Here is a 17,707-nt window from a genome sequence, read left to right as displayed (position 1 = left end):
TAAATTTTACGTCTGCATTGCACATGGGGCAAAAGGCTCAAGTTGGTGCAATCTACACTGATTTGAAAGCAGCGTTTTACTAAGGAAAATTTCACGACGTGGAATTTCACGGAGGTTCACTCTATGACTGAGTTTTGTATCTGCGTGGTAGATCTTAATTCGTGCCATTCTTCACAGTCTTCAATCAACTCTGTTTGCTATTGACTTTTTTTAAACCCTGAAAATGGTTTGTCATCACAAAATTTCGAATAATAACGCCCTTCATAACTATTGGCTATGCACTTAATTTTTTTTCTATTAAAAAATTATCTTCAAAGCTGAGGTCGCTGCAAACGGCGAAGCTCTGGAAAAAAAGCATTACTTTCGGACAACAAATCAGAACATTTTCGGAAATTATTTTATTTTTGATTAAAAATATAAACATTTATTTTCATGTAGTTTACCTCTCCACTTGCTACGTCTCTTTCTTCCGCTAAGGTTTTTTTAATCTTCTTCGTTCAATCAAAAGAATACAGGGGGGCTAGTAGCTTTCAAACACGGGACAAACACGCGAAAAATGCGTTACCTTCGATATCATGTCCCATTTAATGAACAGTTTTTTGAACGAACGTGTGTTTCGAAGAATGTTAGAGAATAGTTTTGTGTTTTAACCCTACAGAAGGTATTAGGTATGGTCTCGATGAATTCCCAAAAATGTACAGATAACCAGTGGTTGGTGGCAAAAATGACTGCCGAAAGTTGAAAAATTTAAACAAAAATGGTACTACATTTCTTACACAAAAAAAACCATAGCACAGATTTAGATTAATTTTATAGGTTGTTTGAAAAATAAGTTGGTAGGAAAAAAGTAGTTAGTGTAGCTCTTTTCTCTAGTTTTTTTTTGTTATTTGACAGGAACGTGTATTCCGCTATTTGAAAGCGAAGTGTGATCTAGTTGACCATCCCACTTACTAGGCTACTAGAGTTTAACGCTATGGTAAGTTTTTTTTCTGTTTTGCTTCATACGCTGAAGGCACGTTCGTTTTGTGTCGGTTCCTTCACTCGCAGCATTCATTTATTTTTGTAGCTTTACAAAATAGATATCTCTACCGATAGTGAAATTAAATTTTGCCAACACGACAACGACCGGATGGCTTGGCTCTCTACTCTCTTTTTTTTTAAATTTTTTATGTTCCCCTCAAAGGTTTTATCTTACCAACTAATAAATAGTATGAATACAAATAGGGTTGTATTTACCTGCTGCACAGTTGTAGGGAGCACTCCAACTCTCGTTCGATCTTCGTGTCTGTTTGGGTGTGTGTGCTTCTACGACACCTATGCCGATAAAGAAAATAAATCTGGTTGTTTTGTTTGTTCATAAATATGATCTGATATAAAAACGATATCTCCTTAAACACTAGCTAATGCACAAGTTGCTATATCTCCAGGATATAAAAAAATTATCCGCATAAAAATAAGAAAACAAAAAGTTCACGTTCCCTTCACTTTGCGCGAAGGAAAACCTGCTTGTGTGTGTCTGTGTGTTTGTTTGTTTTTTGTGTTTAACGTTTCAGTGTCCGCTTTTTTTTAAGTTCAAACCGGCGGTGGACCCTTAATGTAGCGCAACTGGGGCGTAAAGCTCATCGAATAGGTGTTCAGGGCATCGCAACAGTGCGGTTCGAAGAAGCAAGCGGCACACATCACCAGCACCAGGGCCAACTGCACCGGCACGGCAATCTTGGTGATTCGCCAGACCCACCGATTCTGGGACAGTTTCATTTTGGTGGTCTGAATCAGACCGAGTTCGGCCGTGGCAGCCGCCGCTGCCCGTTGGAAGTGCTCCTGCTGGTGCTGGTGCTGATTGTGCTGGCCGGCGACCAGCAGGCCATCCTTTTGTACTTCCTCATACAGCTGCTGATGGTGGTGGGTTTCTTCCGAGTCGGTTTCGACCAGCGAGGGTGGTGAGCGTGACTTAGCCGGACTGGACGGGCGGTTCTTTTTGCTGGAAGCAAAAATAAATACTTTGTTTAGCATATCTTCGAGTTTAAGTAAAAAAACAAATGGTCCTAACACACTACCTTGTGGTACATCTAAATTATTTTCAAAAGTCCCTTCCAACTTACCTTCCATTTTTATTTTTGTTCCTATTCTTAACGCTAGCGTCGTTGTTATTGCCAATAGTTTCCTCGTACGACCCGACGGCGAGGTCCCCATTTCGGATAACCCCCGTCGTGCCGTCATTTTCGTTCATGATAATCTTCCGGCAGGTATTCTGCAGCGATCGCAGATCGTGCTCCGCCATCTCCAGGCGTTTGGTGATGCACTGCATGGCTTCGCTGCCCGGTGCCAGGGCCACCTCGAGCTGCTTGACTAGCCGCTTCAGTGCACTCAAGCGTTTCTCGCGCTCAGAAAGGCTGCCGTCAGACATGCCACCACCATCGGAAATGCCACTATCAGAAAGAGACCCACTCGACGAGAGCTTAAGATTGACCGGAATGGGGCTATTATGCTCCTACGGAAAAAGCAAAGTTTTCGATCCGAACTTTAAAGTATTTTCGCTGAAAAACTCACCTGAAAAAGCGGCTCAGCCTTCTCGGACAGAGCTTTGACAACTTCCTTGACACTATTGACCATTTCGTCGGTTCTTCCGGCCCCGCTTTGCAGGGCCCCCTCAATCCCCTGAAGTTTCCCACGATCTCGGTCGAGGATGTCTTTGAAATCACTCAAACCATCCTCCAGCTGCTTCCAGGTCATCATCGAACTGGTTAGGTTCTCGATGCGGTTTCTTATTCTGATAAGAAAGAAAGATGGTTTTGAGTTAAGAACATATCAAACATGGAATGGAACCTACCGCAATTCGGCCTCATCCCAGGTACCGTACAGTTGGGTGATTCCGTCCTTCAGCTCCCGGTTGATGGTGCAATCCTCCCGCAGTTCGTTCAGACAATCGTAACAGGCTCCGCACTTTTGATCGGTACATTTGCCGAAGTTTTTGTCCCGATTCAGTTGCTCCATCTGAGCATCGACGGTGGAAACGTCCAGCAGCTCTTTTCGTTGCATTTCCTGAGCCGAAACCCAGTTGTGGACGGTGGCATTCAACGTCAGCATTTTCGGGCGCTGATTCTGCAGCACCTTGCGTTCATTCTAGTTTGAGATGGAAGAAAAAACAAACCGATTAGTATGCGTTGTTCGATAAAAACTAGCGCAAAAGTAAATTAAAATTTGTCATGCGTCGCATGAAACACGTCACGAATATTAATGTCAATCTTGGCGTGTGACCAAATCACAACAACCATAGCTTATCAGCTTGTTTTGCACAATCTTCACCTTCACAGACTGGTGATCATAAAACTATACGGTCGAACACCCACCCCCTTTTTCGCCCTAGCATCATAGCATGTTTTCGCTTCCGAACCGAGACCGGCAAAACTTTAACGGAAAGTCTAAACGTTATCTCCGGTTGCCTAAAAATACGTGCATTGCATCATTTAGCGACGAAACTTGCTGGTGGTGGCACGATTGCCTCCAGCCGATTGCGTCGTTCACCGCATACTAACTTCCTACCTTAGTGGAATGTGATCGAGAGTCATTAACTAATTGCTCCGATTCTGTTTTTGCTATTCACCCACCGGTTCAATTATCGTAAAAATGCCGTAACAACATTTAAGTTTTCAATAATTTGTTTTAGTTGCCAGTCACTTGAAAACAATTTCACTGTTTCGCACGCAGTTTGTTTTGCGATTCCCCATCGTTTTTTTTCGTGAATTTTAAAATTTTCAAAATTAGATCAACCACCCCACCGCCATTCTTCTTTCAAGTGCATTGCCTCGATCGAATCGCGAGCTCGGGCGGCGTCGCCGCCGCCGGCGAAACGCGCGTTGATCCTCTGTGACCTTTCCTGTACGTTTTTTTTTGCCGGTTGATTCGTTTTTTTTTGCAAACAAATAACTTAGTGATTAACACCAAACCACACACTTACCTTCAGCTGGTCGATGGCAAGCTGAATGTGTGCCTCGGAGGAGAAATCGAACGCCTTGCAGCCCAGCTCGTCCAGCACATCCTTCAGGGTTTGAATTTCCGTCTGGAACTGGGTCGTTATCTGTCGCCGTTCGCTCCAGCTCAGCAGTTTCTCCCAGCACAGGACGGTATCTGGAAAAATGAAACCACGATAGGAAAGTTGAGTTAAGGCAGTGCAAATAATCAATCAACGGAATCGGATCCGATTGGGATCGTGTGTTGTGTACCGTTTAGTCTATCCGTCTGAACACCGGTGTGGCTTTTGTGCACCACCCTCCGGGTGGTGATGCTGACCGACCGATGACTCGATTGGTACGTTTCTATTTTGCGCATTTTACTGATCAGCTAATTGTCGTTCGATTCGATCTTAACCGCGCATTTTAGTAGTGTCAACAAATTCGCGAGCTACCGACAACGGACACGTTCCGACTGTTAAAAACCTACAAAACACAACCGAACCAAAACACACCACACCAACCAGTAAGTTCGAGCGTGATCGAGTGAACAAAACGAAGGGGGAAGATACTATTACCAGCCACTCACTACCTAGTACCTAGTAGAATTTGTAGTAGTAGTAGCAGCAGTGATCAAAACACTCGCCTCCGGCTGTGGTTTGATTTGGATGAATGTATTCAGAGCGAGTGAACATGGAAGCAGGCGCATCTGTTGAGTCTGTGTACTATTGTGATCGACGCAGTTTCGGCGGCAACCTTCACGGCACAGCGACGCGTTACCGTGGCAACGTGAGTGCGTGCTGGTGGCAATTGCCACGTGCCGCCCGCCGTGCCAGTCAATGTTTTGCAATGCGGGTCTGCCCTATGTCTGGGTCTACTGTTAGTGAGAGTGTATAGATTACACATCACAAAACTACACTAGCATAAGTGTCTTAAAAGCTGGAAGGTTGAATTATGTTTGCTAATGGAGACTACTGTTTTAATAATACAGTGTTTCCCCGATTTTGATAACCAACGAAATATTTGTTGTCAAAATTGTAGATTTGCCCTGAACCTGAATATTAACTGAGCATCTTTTGGAATATACCTACAATTTAGAATTTTAATTTTTTTCAACTACTGTATAGTATGTGTTGCCGAAAATGAAAAGAAATTTTGGCAATAAATTGTTTTGTCAAATTCGGATGACTACAAAAACGGTATGTTCCTGTACTTAGCAATATTTTCTGTTTTTTATCAAATTGAAGCATCTAAAACGTTAGTTTTTTGGTTCTAAGGTTGAAGCAAGGTTATTTATTTAACCACAACAAGTATTTGACTACTCTTAGCAAGCATTATAACCAGTAGCAATTTCTAAAGTATCAAATTCCTATCATAATTTCACCTGCAAATGACGGATCTCTGTAGTGGCAAGTTCGAACGAGCCTAAAGCTGCTGAGAACCAGAACCGAGGGTCCAAAGCCCCTAAAAGGAGGATGGTTTTAATAGCTGTTATCAACGGCTATTACGTAATGAGGATAAACCTCTAATCCAAGGTGTGACCCGTGCCCAGGGATGGACGGTGGAGGGGTTTTTATAAATACTCAGCCGCAACGGAGCCTCTGGAGTACCAGGGCAGCCTCCACAGTAATTTGCTTTTGTTGCATTAAGCCGGTCACTGATGCACTGGACCATTTCTTACCGAGCAGCTTCTCTCTGCCGAAAAACCAAAAAACGAAGGAGGCGGAGATGAGAATAGGGGAGGAATAGGACCTACTGAATGCATGCGCTAGTAGAAGTTCAGTCCTGTTCCTCATCTATCCTCAACAAGCCGACTCGTAGTGAGTCAACAGACGAGGATGTGGCCTCAACTCTCCATTCACTGTGTGCTGAAAGATGAGCTGGAACAATGGGAGCAACGAACAGTCTTGACCAATTAGATGGCCGTACAATCGCTCAAACAATAAAAAAATATAACGCCGACTATTAAGGTTACTCAAAAATTGCTGAGCCTCAATAAGAGAGATGTCAGCACGGTCTTGTAACAGGAACACTTGCTCTGCAATTGTGGAGCACTCCAATAATAGGACGCAGACTGCAGTATCTCAAAAAGGGCCTACTAGAGCTTAGGGAGATCTGGTTTGCGTCACCGATCAGGGTAACAAGGTTCATAAACCAAGTCATCCCTGATTGGCACCTGTCTCGCTCCAGCTACCAGCTCTCTCCCTCACTCACCAGCTCATTTCCTCAATAAGAGATAGGTAAGCTTGAAACGTACAGTAAAAGAAATAAACGGGGCAGACGACAATAGTTCAAAATACTGGACGCAGTGGAAAGAGTACCCAACAGAAGGGGAGAGCAGAAATGCCTATCAGGCGTCGGATGACCGGAAAATTCGGATCATGTAAAAATACAAAAGTAGAAAGATTTAAGTATAAATCTTTTCGAGAACTTTCCCAAAATCTTAAATATCTAATAACATTCCGTCTTAGATATCTTCCCTTCAAAATATTTCAGTTTTGAAGAAAATACCCACCATATCCATGCGCCGAAAACCCGTCAAATAATGTATATTGGATACATAACGGAATATTCTATTTATATAAGAGGCTTGTCTGTACCGAAAACCAGGACTCTGACGTAACGTCATAAGAGGCTTATCGGTAACTAGCAATGGGTTGTATTCTCCGTCACCTCACTGGTCGACTGCTAGACTGCTCGATTGCTCAACTGGTTGACTCGACCGACTTGACTGCTCAACTGAACAGCTCGATTTAACTGCTCGAGTGGACTACTCGATTCGACTGCTTGACACATTTGCTTGACTTAGTACTCGACTCAATTGCTCGATTAAATTGTTCGACTGGACTACTCGACTCAACTGCTCGACTGGAATACTCGACTGAACTGCTCGATTAAACTGTTCGACTGGACTGCACGACTTAACTGCACGATTGAACTGCTCGAATGGACTGCTTGACTGCACAGTTTGATTCATCTGCTTGACTTAACTGTTCGATTCAACTGTTTGATTCCACTGCTCGACTCGACTACTCAACTCAATTGTTCGACTCGACTCAACTGCTCGACTCGACTCGACTGCTCGACTCAACTGCTCGACTCAACAGCTTGACTGGATTACTCGACTCAACTGTTCGACTGAACTACTCGACTGAAGTGCTCGATTATACTGTTCGACTGGACTACTCGACTGACCTGCTCGATTAAACTGTTTGACTGGACTGCTCGACTTAACTGCAAGAATAACTGCTGAACTGGACTGAACAGCTTGATTCAACTGCTCAACTAGACTGTTCGACTCAACTGTTCGACTTAACTGATCGACTGAACCGCTTGATTCAACTGGTCGACTATACTAAACTCGACCCAACTGCTCGACTAGACTAGACTCGACTCATCTACTTTACTCAACTGCTCGACTGGACTACTCGACTCAACTGATCGATTAAACTGTTCGACTGGACTACTTGACTCAACTGCTTGACTGGACTACTTAACTGCTCGATTAAACTGTTCGACTAGACTGCTCGATTCAACTGCTCGACTCAACTGTTCGACTTAACTGCTCGACTAAACCGCTTGACCCGACTGCACGACTAAACAGGTTGACTAAACTGTTCGATTCGAGTTTTCGACTTGACTGCTCGACTACGCTATTCGATTCAACTGCTCGACTGGACTGCTCGACTAAACTGCTCGGGTAGACTGCTCGACCCAACTGTTTGACTCGACTGTTCGACTCGCCTGCTCAACTCGATTGCTTGTCGCGATATCATATGGTCAGTGTTAAATCAGACTGAACCAAGTCGCAAAATTTTACAAAATGAGTTTTAATGACAGCAAATGATCAAGAATTTTCTAAGCTACATTTTACTCTAATCAGACTAGCTGAATGTTGCAAACAGCCTGAGTTAGAAGATGATTTCGAAGTCAGAATTTTATCACTCGGTTCTGTCTGACTTAACACAGACCATATGAATCGGTTCGCAGCAGACAATGGACACAAAAGAGCCATTTTGCCCACCTGTAGAATCAGCATAGTGGAGATAATGTTTTAATCAGTTAAATAAAATTCAATGCGGGCAACTAGTAATTAATATTTCCTTGTAACTGTTTTGGAGTGTTTCATTTCCTTAAAGGTCGTAGAATTTCTCCGAAGCTATCTAAAAAGGGTACTACTGAGGTTCAAATACTTGCTACTTCCTTCCTTCCTGTTTTTTACTTCAGATTGTTCTTGGAGGTCGCCCTAGGGTAACACAAAAATATAACTCTCGAGAAGTCGTAATGAACGTCACGTAAATCAAGTGCCTTGGAAAACGCCTTGCAAATAGTTCATCTCATAAACACAACATGAAATCTATTGCACTTTTACCATGACTTTTAAGCTCTGATTTACTACCGAAACGTGAGTGGACCTCGAGTCAAAACGAATTATAAATAAATGATAAAAGCAATAATACAAATTAAACGAGCAGTTAAAAGAAAGTTTGCACCTTGCAGAAGTACGTATAGTTTCAGTAGTAATCTCTGCTAAATACTAGATTTGTTCGCTTTACTCTATTGCGCTCTTTAGGAAAGCTGAAAGCTACAGAAAGCGGTGATACTTGGAGCCTGCAATGTAGTACGTAGATTCCTGCGCTACCATAGCCCGCTGCCTTACGTCCAAGTGTAGCAAGCACTTAAAAAATTGAAGAATGAGACCTTAGCACCCAACAGCATTGGGAAAACGGAAAGCTCGGGTTGGGTGAAAATTTTCACTGCAGAGAAGTGAACATTTGAACAATTTAATTTTAAAAATAAAAAGAAAATTAACTTTAAACCTTAAATGTCATAGTTTTTAGCTTTACAGACGAATTCAATCACTTGGAGACATTTTCGCTCCGCATAATCGAATCGAATCTATTGATTCACCTAATTCAAATCCCAGATTTACTTTCTTACGACTTAGAGATTCCGAGTAAATAACTACATTGGCATGGATTGGTGACAACTTTAACAGCTTGAATCTATATTTACGAAGCATAGTTGCTGAGTTACGTGCAAATGTTATTTTAGAGCGATTTTGATGTAATATTTCGTTATACGGCAAATTCGATATCAATAGGAGGATATTTTTTGTTGAAAAATTGTAGCAACGTTTTACATCACACACATATCTCTCTTGAAAATGCGGTGAAAAGAATTTACAGAATATATTTCGCTTTTCCATAATTTGAGCAAACTCCGTCAAGAGCCTAGTGGGGCAAAAGTGCGATTCATGGATGGGACAAAAGTGCGATTCATGAACGGGGCAAAAGTGAGATTCATGGACGAGGCAAAAATGCATAGGTAATTATATACAGTTTTAGGCACTGTATTACAGATACTAGAAATGGAAGATCTGCCGAAAACTGTGTCCTCTACAGATGCTGGCCGAAGGAAAGCAGTGTTTATTCGCTGGTGAAACAAAAAAAAAACGTTTGGTAAAGTTTCGACCTGACGAAGGCTACAGTACGCCAACGGAAAATAGGAAAGGTGCAAATTGAGAATATTCCTTATCAAAACATATCGCAGATTGAAGATATTATGGTTTTGTTAGCTACTGCGGTGCTAATTTCATGAATTCAAACTTCGCACTTATGTCCCACCCTACTCTGCTCATTACGGATTATTGAATCCTGCAGATAATCAAAGTTTTGACAGTAGTGTAGATTTGTAAAACAAATTTTGAGAAACATTGACTCAATTATCTGTGAGATTCGATTATTTGCAGTGAAAAGCCAGGAAAGGAAATTCCTGACTTTGGGGAGGTAAATCATCACATGAAACATATTGAACACATCGCCTTTAGGGGTTCGTCCTGGCCCTATTCACTGCACTGATACTGCGCAGTCTTCGAAAATTCTTTTATTGACGCCCAGATATTCATATCACAATAACAAATGCCAAGTTATACGCTAACACTCGTACTTTTTTTTTGAAGCCAACTTATATGAAACAGCAAGGTGCTCGAGAAACATTCGTGTTTTTCCACCATCAAACAGATTTCGATCTAGAATCTAGTTTAAAATCTGATGCAAAATCTGGTTGCTGGTTTGAAATCTGATTGAAAATGTGACCCAAAATTTACTCCAGACCCAAGATCTGATAAAAAATGTAGTTTACCAACATCTGATAAAGAATGTGATCCAGAATTTAGTCCAGGCCTGATATCTGAACATCTAATCCTAAACCTGATCAAAAATGTGGTTTAAAATATTATTCAAAACCTAGTCCAGAATCTGTTTGAGGTTCAACATCTGGTTCAGGTCAAAAATATGGTCGAAATCTAATCAAAAGTATAGTCCAGAATCTAGTTTAAATCTTTTCCTAAATTTAATACAAAATCTGGAAAAAAATTTAACAAAAAATGTGATTCGCAATCTAATCCAAGCCCAAAATACGTACCTGATCCAGAATCTAGGTCAAATCCGGATCTAAGATCTGGCTGGTGGTTCGAAATTTGACCAAAAATGTGTCCAAAAATCTGATTTACATTCTGGTCCAGTTCCAGAATCTGGACCCAAATTAGATTCAAAATCTGGTCCAAACTTTGATAAAAAAAAATGTGTTCCAGAATCCTGGTAAGGTCCACAACCTGTTCCCGAATCTGTTCCATAATTTGATCAAATATATGGTTAAAAATATTAACCTAAATCTGATGAAAATGTAGTCTAAAATCTGAAGCAGCTGCTAGATCTAGCTCAGGTCCTCCAAAATATTGTCCACAATCTAGTCCAAAATTTGATCAAAAATGTGGTCTAAAATCTTATTCAAAATGGGGTCCAAATCTGAAAAAATGTGGTCCAAAGTCTGGTCCAGAAACTGATGCATATCCAGAATGTGGTCCAGACCAGGTCTAGACTGTGGGGTCAAAATCAAATCCAAAACTCTGATCGAAAATGCGGTTCAACATTTGGACCAAAATGTAACCTAAATCTGTTCCAAAATCTGAAACAAAAATTGATAATAGTGGATGATAGTTGGTGGTTTAAAACTGATAAAAAAATTGGGACCCAAAAAAACTGATAAAATTGTGGTCCAAAGTCTGGTTTATAACCTGGTCCAAAAGAAACACGGAAAAAGGTAAACTTGAAGGTTCTCGGTTAACGAAAGCGAGAAATCCTCAAATTGATTTTTTCTGTTCGAGACGATGGAAATTTTGCTGAACCACGAATACAGCAGAAGAATTTTGAAACACTAGCTCTTTCATGAAATTTTCGACAAATAAAATTAATTCCATTCTCGATTGCTCGAATCGAGCAATCAGTAAACCACAGTACAGTGAACCAATAATTTTCCGATAGTTGTTAGAAAATACATTTTTAGACGATTTGTGACATAACCTGCAGCTAATTTTAATATTTACTTGACATCGTTGCTGGTGCCAGCTGATATTTGACTGCATGAGCACAAATAATCACAAAATGACGACTTTCCGGTTGCAGGTTGCCAGAAAAATCATTTTTTCCAATGGTGGAAGCACTAAAACCCTTAGCTTCTATCGAAATCCATTCATTTCATTCTAAGCGAACGAAATTACTAACCACACTCTGATTCATCCAACCACTAATTGCCTATTTTAGTACATATACTGAAAAGAAAAGAGATATTTCGAAACGTTGCTGTTTCTCTTTCTCTCCGGTCGAAATAAAAATAAACGAAAACACGACGATTAGGTCATCGTCGTCGCTGTCGGTCGGTTACGATAGAAACGGCACGCCTGCAGCAGACACGACGTAAAATGCGCGCTCGTTGCTTTGATTTTTCAATAGCACAATTCGCCTATAAGTAGTCTAGCCTGACTACACACCACACCGCCAGTTTGAGATCGAAAGTCAAGGCCAATGCGTTCTCACAGCGTCAGCAGACGCGCGCACTATTTTCGACATAACACTGATTGGGAAGGGCATGAATGAATTGAACAATGTGCGCAATACTTTTCCATCAATTAGGTACTGATGCACTGCACTGCAAGTGTTACGTGATTTCACCTTCTTCGATGTGTTGAAATAATTCCGATTCCGAACTAACAATTAGTGTTAAACCAATTTGCAGATGACACTTGAACTTCCCCCGCTTTAAGACGCAGTCAGACAGTTAAAAATAGCGCGAACATTGCACTTCCGACGTACGAGAAAATTAGATTATGACTGTTCTACTGGTTATGACATCATCAAAAGTAACCCCGTCTACGTCTGAGACGTACGCACCAAACGCAACCACCCCTGGGGGAAAGTTCCGTCTTGCGGTTGCTAACAACAGAAAGTTGTGACATGCGCAATTTCTTCCAGACACACAACCCCGGGCTAGGGTAGGCTAGGTTGGGCAGACGACGACGACGACGACGCACAAAGGGAATGATTGTCCTTGACCTGCCAGTAGCAGTGCCAACTGCCAACAGAGAGCGAGAGCAGCCAAATTTTGGCGCTGACCTAGTTTAGGGATGTGGTGATGTCGTTGACCTACTTTGTAGGGTGATACAGTTTGTAGGTTTTGCGACGCAAAATAATATGTGAATCGAGAAAAAAGGAAGAAGTTTTAAGACCGGCAACCGAATTCAATCTACGAGAAAGTTAGTAGAAAATTTGAGTTTATTCTTCTACCTAGTAGAGTAAATTGATTCAGAAATTCTACTAAGACGATCGAAATTAATGATAAATTAATTATTTCAATAAGATTCAGGTACCACGGGGGATCCACCTAGGTTCGTGTATATTTTTGCTGCATTCGAATAATCAAACTCAGCGAAATTTTGAACCAGCAAAAACCAAAATTTTTCATGCGAATGCATTCAAAAGGGTAGGTTTAACGAGTCTTCTCCATCAAACTTGTGTCCACTGGCGTACAGAGACAAAACTTTAAATTAGGCAAGAAATAATATGGAATTGGACTTGAAATTATAAACCAATCCTAGACAGGGGCACGCTGGGGCATGTGCCCTATTTTCTCTATAAAATTCAGCGTAAAAAATAGCTCCGCAATGTGTAATTGCAGGAAGTGTGGAGCCCAATTTAATAGCCCGGTTCTTTGCGACAAAAAAAACTAATTGCGTAAAATTAAATACAGTCTCATATCGAATTTCAAGTCCGATTTCATGTGCCACTTCAAGTCCTATTTTATGTATTATGAATTGATTTCTAAGTGTTCTTTTTAAACAAATCATTGTAACTCGCAGCTAGTAAGAGATATATAGTTACTACATTCAACAAAGTTGCTCTTATTAGTGCGTTCTACAACTTTCCCAAATAAAAAAATTTGTTTGGACGTATTCACAAGAGTTAACAACAAGAGTTTGTATATCCCTAAATTCCCTAACGTTGAAAAATTACGCATTTTTTACGTGATAGCACAAATGAACGTCGCTCTAAATAGGAGAGAACCAGGTAAAACAGACCGTTTGTGAATTCATCACGATACAAAATTGACGACAGATTCAACTTTCTTGATGTTTTTCAAATTGATTGGTGATCTTCGAGTTCATGCCCCGGCCTTTGCGTTAGTTTTAATCGGTTTAAACAGGTTTTACTATGCAATCAGGGGTGAATTGGGCAAGATGGACTATACTTACGTTCCGTGCAGAATGAAATGGATTAGATTTTAGATTTGATTTTTCTGATGTTTTGGGAGCATTTGGAAGCTATTTAAATACTGCTTAATTAGCTTCAATCATGATTTTCGGGGATAATAGGGCAAAATGGACCTGCTCCCGACTATCACCGATTGATTCCTAGCCTTTTTTTACAAGGACTTCTAAATAATGGGGATTACGAGCATATTTTTGCTCATTGTGCAAAGGGAAAAAATCAGACGTAAAAAGAGAAAAAAGGAAAAGGAAAACGAAACGAGGTAAAAAAGAGAAGACTGAACAATAAAAGAGAAAAAACGGAATAGCAAAAAAAGAAAAACGATGAAGACAGTGAAGACAAACTGGATATAAAAGAAGAAAAACCTTATAGAAAAAAACAAAAGAAAAGGAGAATTGAGAAACGAGAACAGAAAAGGAGAAAAATGAGGAGAAAAAACAAAAATGGAAGAAAAAACGAAAAACAGAACAGAAAAGGAGGAAAAGTAGGCTAGCGGGGCCGAAGAGGCAGAAAAGGGTAAAATGGGCCTGAAAATGAAAGTAAAAAGTCAAAAAATAAAGCTGAAAAGAGACAACAGAAGAGGAAAACCAAAACTAAAAATGGGCGAAAACAGGTCTGGAAGAGAAGAGCAAACAGCGGGCAGGAAAATGAAAAAACCCTGCAAAAAAGGAGGGAAAACGTAGCAAATAAAAGGAAAATGGCCTGAAAAAGAAGTAAAAACGTGACAGAAATGGTGGAAAATGGAGAGGAAAAAGATAGAAATGACACTAGACAGAGAAAACGGAAGAGAAAACAGTGGAAACCAAAAGGAAAAAAAAGAATAGCGAGAAAAAAAGCAGTAGACAAAACGAGGAAAACGGGAAAAAGAGGTCAAACGGCATATGAAGGGAGAATAAGCAAAACAAGAAAAGAAAAACAGGAAAAATGGACCAAAGGAAAAATCAGGAAACCAAAACAGTGGAAACCAAAAGGAAAAAAAAGAATAGCGAGAAAAAAAGCAGTAGACAAAACGAGGAAAACGGGAAAAAGAGGTCAAACGGCATATGAAGGGAGAATAAGCAAAACAAGAAAAGAAAAACAGGAAAAATGGACCAAAGGAAAAAAGAAACAGCAGAAATGGAGATAAAGGAGGAAAACCGGAGAAAGTAAATGGAGCGAAAAAAAGAATAAACACGAAACAAAAGAGAAAGAAACGGAGCAATGAAGGTTAAGAACCTGAAGAAGACAAGACTGAAAACGAAGATGGCAAAGAGAAAGGACGGAAAACGCAAAAAATATAAAAAATGTGTGAAAATCTAGTCTGAAAATAAGAAAAAATGGAATAAGTTACGAAGAAAAGCGGAACAACACGGAACAGAACAAGAAAAACAAGGGAAAAAGAGAAAGAACGGAAGGAAAAAGAAGAGACAAGGAAGCAAAAATCAAGAAAACGGTGCAAAAAAGAAGAAAAAAAGGAACAAAAAGTGAAAAAACGGGACTAGAAAACAGAAAAAAGGAACAGAAAAGAGGTACAAAGTAGATGAAACGGAGAAAAAGTAGATAAATGAAACGTAAAATAAAGGAGACGTAAATGAAGCGTAAAATAAGAAGAGACTGAACAGAAAAATAAAAGAAAAGAAAAGAGAAAAATAGAAAAGTAAAAAAAGAAGTATCAATGATAAATAAAACGAATAAAACGAGGATAAACTGAACATATAAGGAGAAAAACGGAGCAAAAGATGAAAAAACGATATAGAAGAGAATAAATTTAGAAACGAGAATAAAAAAAAGAGGCAAATAGAAAGAAAAAATGAAAATGCAAGACGAAACGAAAAACAGAACATGACAAAAAAGGAGAAAAAGTTGGACATAATATAAAGGAACAACGACAACATAAAATAGAACAGGAGCTACCGGATATAAAATAAAAAGAGACGGAAAAGAAGAAAAACGGGCTTAAAAACATAAGAAAAAATTCGAACTACAGGACCGGAAAAGAACGAGAAACAACCAGCGGAAAAAAGAAAAATCGGAAGCGAAAAGAGGGGAAACGTAACAAACTGAAGGAAGAGGGACAGAAAAAGTAAAAATACGTGGCGGAAAAGGTGGGAAATGGAAAACAAAAATAGAGAAATGGGACAAGAGAGGGAAAACAGAACAAAAAACAATGGAAAGAGAAAAAGAAAACCGATAAAGGACACAACGAAAACGGGAAAAAGAGGTCATACGGCATATGAAAGCAAAAAGATGGGATAAAATAAGAATGGGAAATGGGAAAGAGAAAGAATGGAAAACAGGAAAAACGAACCAAATAAAAAGGTAAAACTAAAGAAAAACCACGAAAAAAGAAACAAGAAAGCAAAAAGAAAAAACTGGAGCAAAAACAGAATAAAAGAAAAACGGAGAAAAGAGGAAAACTTGGAATAGACGAAGACGAAAAAGGAGAAGACGAGTACTGGAAACGAAGAAAGGAAAAATGGAAGAGAAAAGACGCAAAACGTGAAAAAACATACAAAAAATGTGTGAAAAACAAGTCTGAAAATAAGAAAAAATGTGACAGGCAACTAAAAAAAGCGTAACAATGCAGTAGAAAACAAGGAACAGAAAAAAAAGGAAGAACGGAAGAAAAAAGAAGAAAAGTGAGAGCTAAAACCAAAAACACGGTACAGAAAAGAAGTCAAATCGGAATAAACAGTGGAAAAACGAGACTGGAAAATAGAAAAAAGGAACACAAAGGAGGTGAAACGTGAAGAAGAAATATATAAATCATAATTTCAAGTAAAACTTCGTGCCTACTTTTGTGTCTATATCCAACTTTTGTGTCTATATTCAAGTCGAAAAGCTAATTTCAAGTCCAATCTACGTCCAATTTAAATTTTAATTTCGAGCGTAATTTCAAGCCCATACAACGATTACTCCGGTTTTCCAAGGCAAAACATTCTTCTGAAAGACCGGATGCCCCACCTTTTGTTACTGGAAACACTACTGTATTGAGGTACCCCGAGGGATTCACTTAGGTTCGTATGCATTTTTGCTGTATTCGAACCAATAAAATTAAAACAAAATTTTTCGTACGAATGCATTAAAAATGGCAGATACTCTAAGCCCTTCCCATCATACTAGTCACATGAACAATTCTCGCTTGAATAAAAACACTCAGGTGGATTGTTAAACTTAATTGTCACTAGACTCACGTGTTTCGAGAACCCGTTCTTAGCACTAGACCTATTATTGAAAGACATTCTTCCAGCTTACAATCACGGATTTAATATCGTCACGAGCCTGTGTACTTACCCATTGTACAATCTAACAATAGAAAAAACAAAAAGCACCTATCAAGTGTCGGGTTTTTGTTCTCGAAAGCTCCAGTTCCGGTATCGGATAACAAGTCGCCATCGGAAAGGTCAGACAGTGCGCGCGCGATTTGCCGGGAGAAGAAGATTCTGTGTGCGACAGGCAAGCGTGCAAGAAGTGTTTTGTGCTCGAGTGATTGAGTGAGTGAGTGAGTGAGTGGCATGCAGAAAGAGAGTGTGTAAATTGATTGCAGTAAATTACGCGAAAAAAGGCAATTGGTTTGATCTGCTGAGATGCTGAATAGTCTGAACATGGTGCTGGTGATAGCTTAGTATAATAGTCCGGAAAGAATGATTAGTTTGTTAGAGTGAGAAAGAATGAAAGAAATGAAATGCAACAGTGCGAAAAAGTATCAAATTACCAACAGGAAATTAGTTCACTCCAACGGTTAAAGCATTTGCTTTTTTGGTTGAAAATTTAGCGTGCAAACATGAACATGAAAAACAAAAGCTTTGGACAGTCACACGAAAATGATAACTTAAGCACTAAATGAAAAGCCAAAAGCGTGATTTTTTAAAATTTTGAATAATTTATGTGGAAGTTTATTTCTACAAAATAAAATTACAAACGAATGGTGCAAGTAAAAGCGGTGATTGTACTAAAAGGGTGAACATATGATTCAGTGCAACTATTAAACTAACAGTTTGAACAATAATTTATGGCTAAAACAAGCAAAAACTATCACCTTAATGACTTAAGCAACTGCCGTTTCAGTACCTCACCAGAAAAAGCCAATGCCTGTTTTTCGATGCGCATTATAACAACCGCCGGTAAAACCCGTTAAGAATAGCCGCGAAAAATCTGTACAAAGTAAAGTTT

The 17,707-nt window shown here is 39.7% G+C and overlaps 1 protein-coding gene across 1 annotated transcript in view; it reads right to left on the bottom strand.

Moving 5' to 3' along the window:
- Positions 1-404: 404 nt before the first annotated feature.
- Positions 405-17,707, bottom strand: part of LOC128743759 (klarsicht protein) — a 505,034-nt gene continuing 487,731 nt past the window's right edge. The window contains exons 13-17 of the mRNA XM_053840420.1: positions 3,959-4,128; positions 2,831-3,123; positions 2,551-2,770; positions 2,103-2,491; positions 405-1,981 (exon numbers count right to left, since the gene is read on the bottom strand). Of these exons, the coding sequence (XP_053696395.1) occupies positions 1,573-1,981; positions 2,103-2,491; positions 2,551-2,770; positions 2,831-3,123; positions 3,959-4,128 (1,481 nt within the window). The 3' untranslated portion in view covers positions 405-1,572. The remainder of the gene's footprint in view (positions 1,982-2,102; positions 2,492-2,550; positions 2,771-2,830; positions 3,124-3,958; positions 4,129-17,707) is intronic.

This window comes from Sabethes cyaneus, chromosome 3, assembly GCF_943734655.1.
Source record: "Sabethes cyaneus chromosome 3, idSabCyanKW18_F2, whole genome shotgun sequence".
In the NCBI taxonomy this organism is placed as follows: Eukaryota; Metazoa; Arthropoda; class Insecta; order Diptera; family Culicidae; genus Sabethes; species Sabethes cyaneus.
Note: the sequence above shows the minus strand (reverse complement) of the source record. Positions and strands in the feature narration are given on the sequence as shown.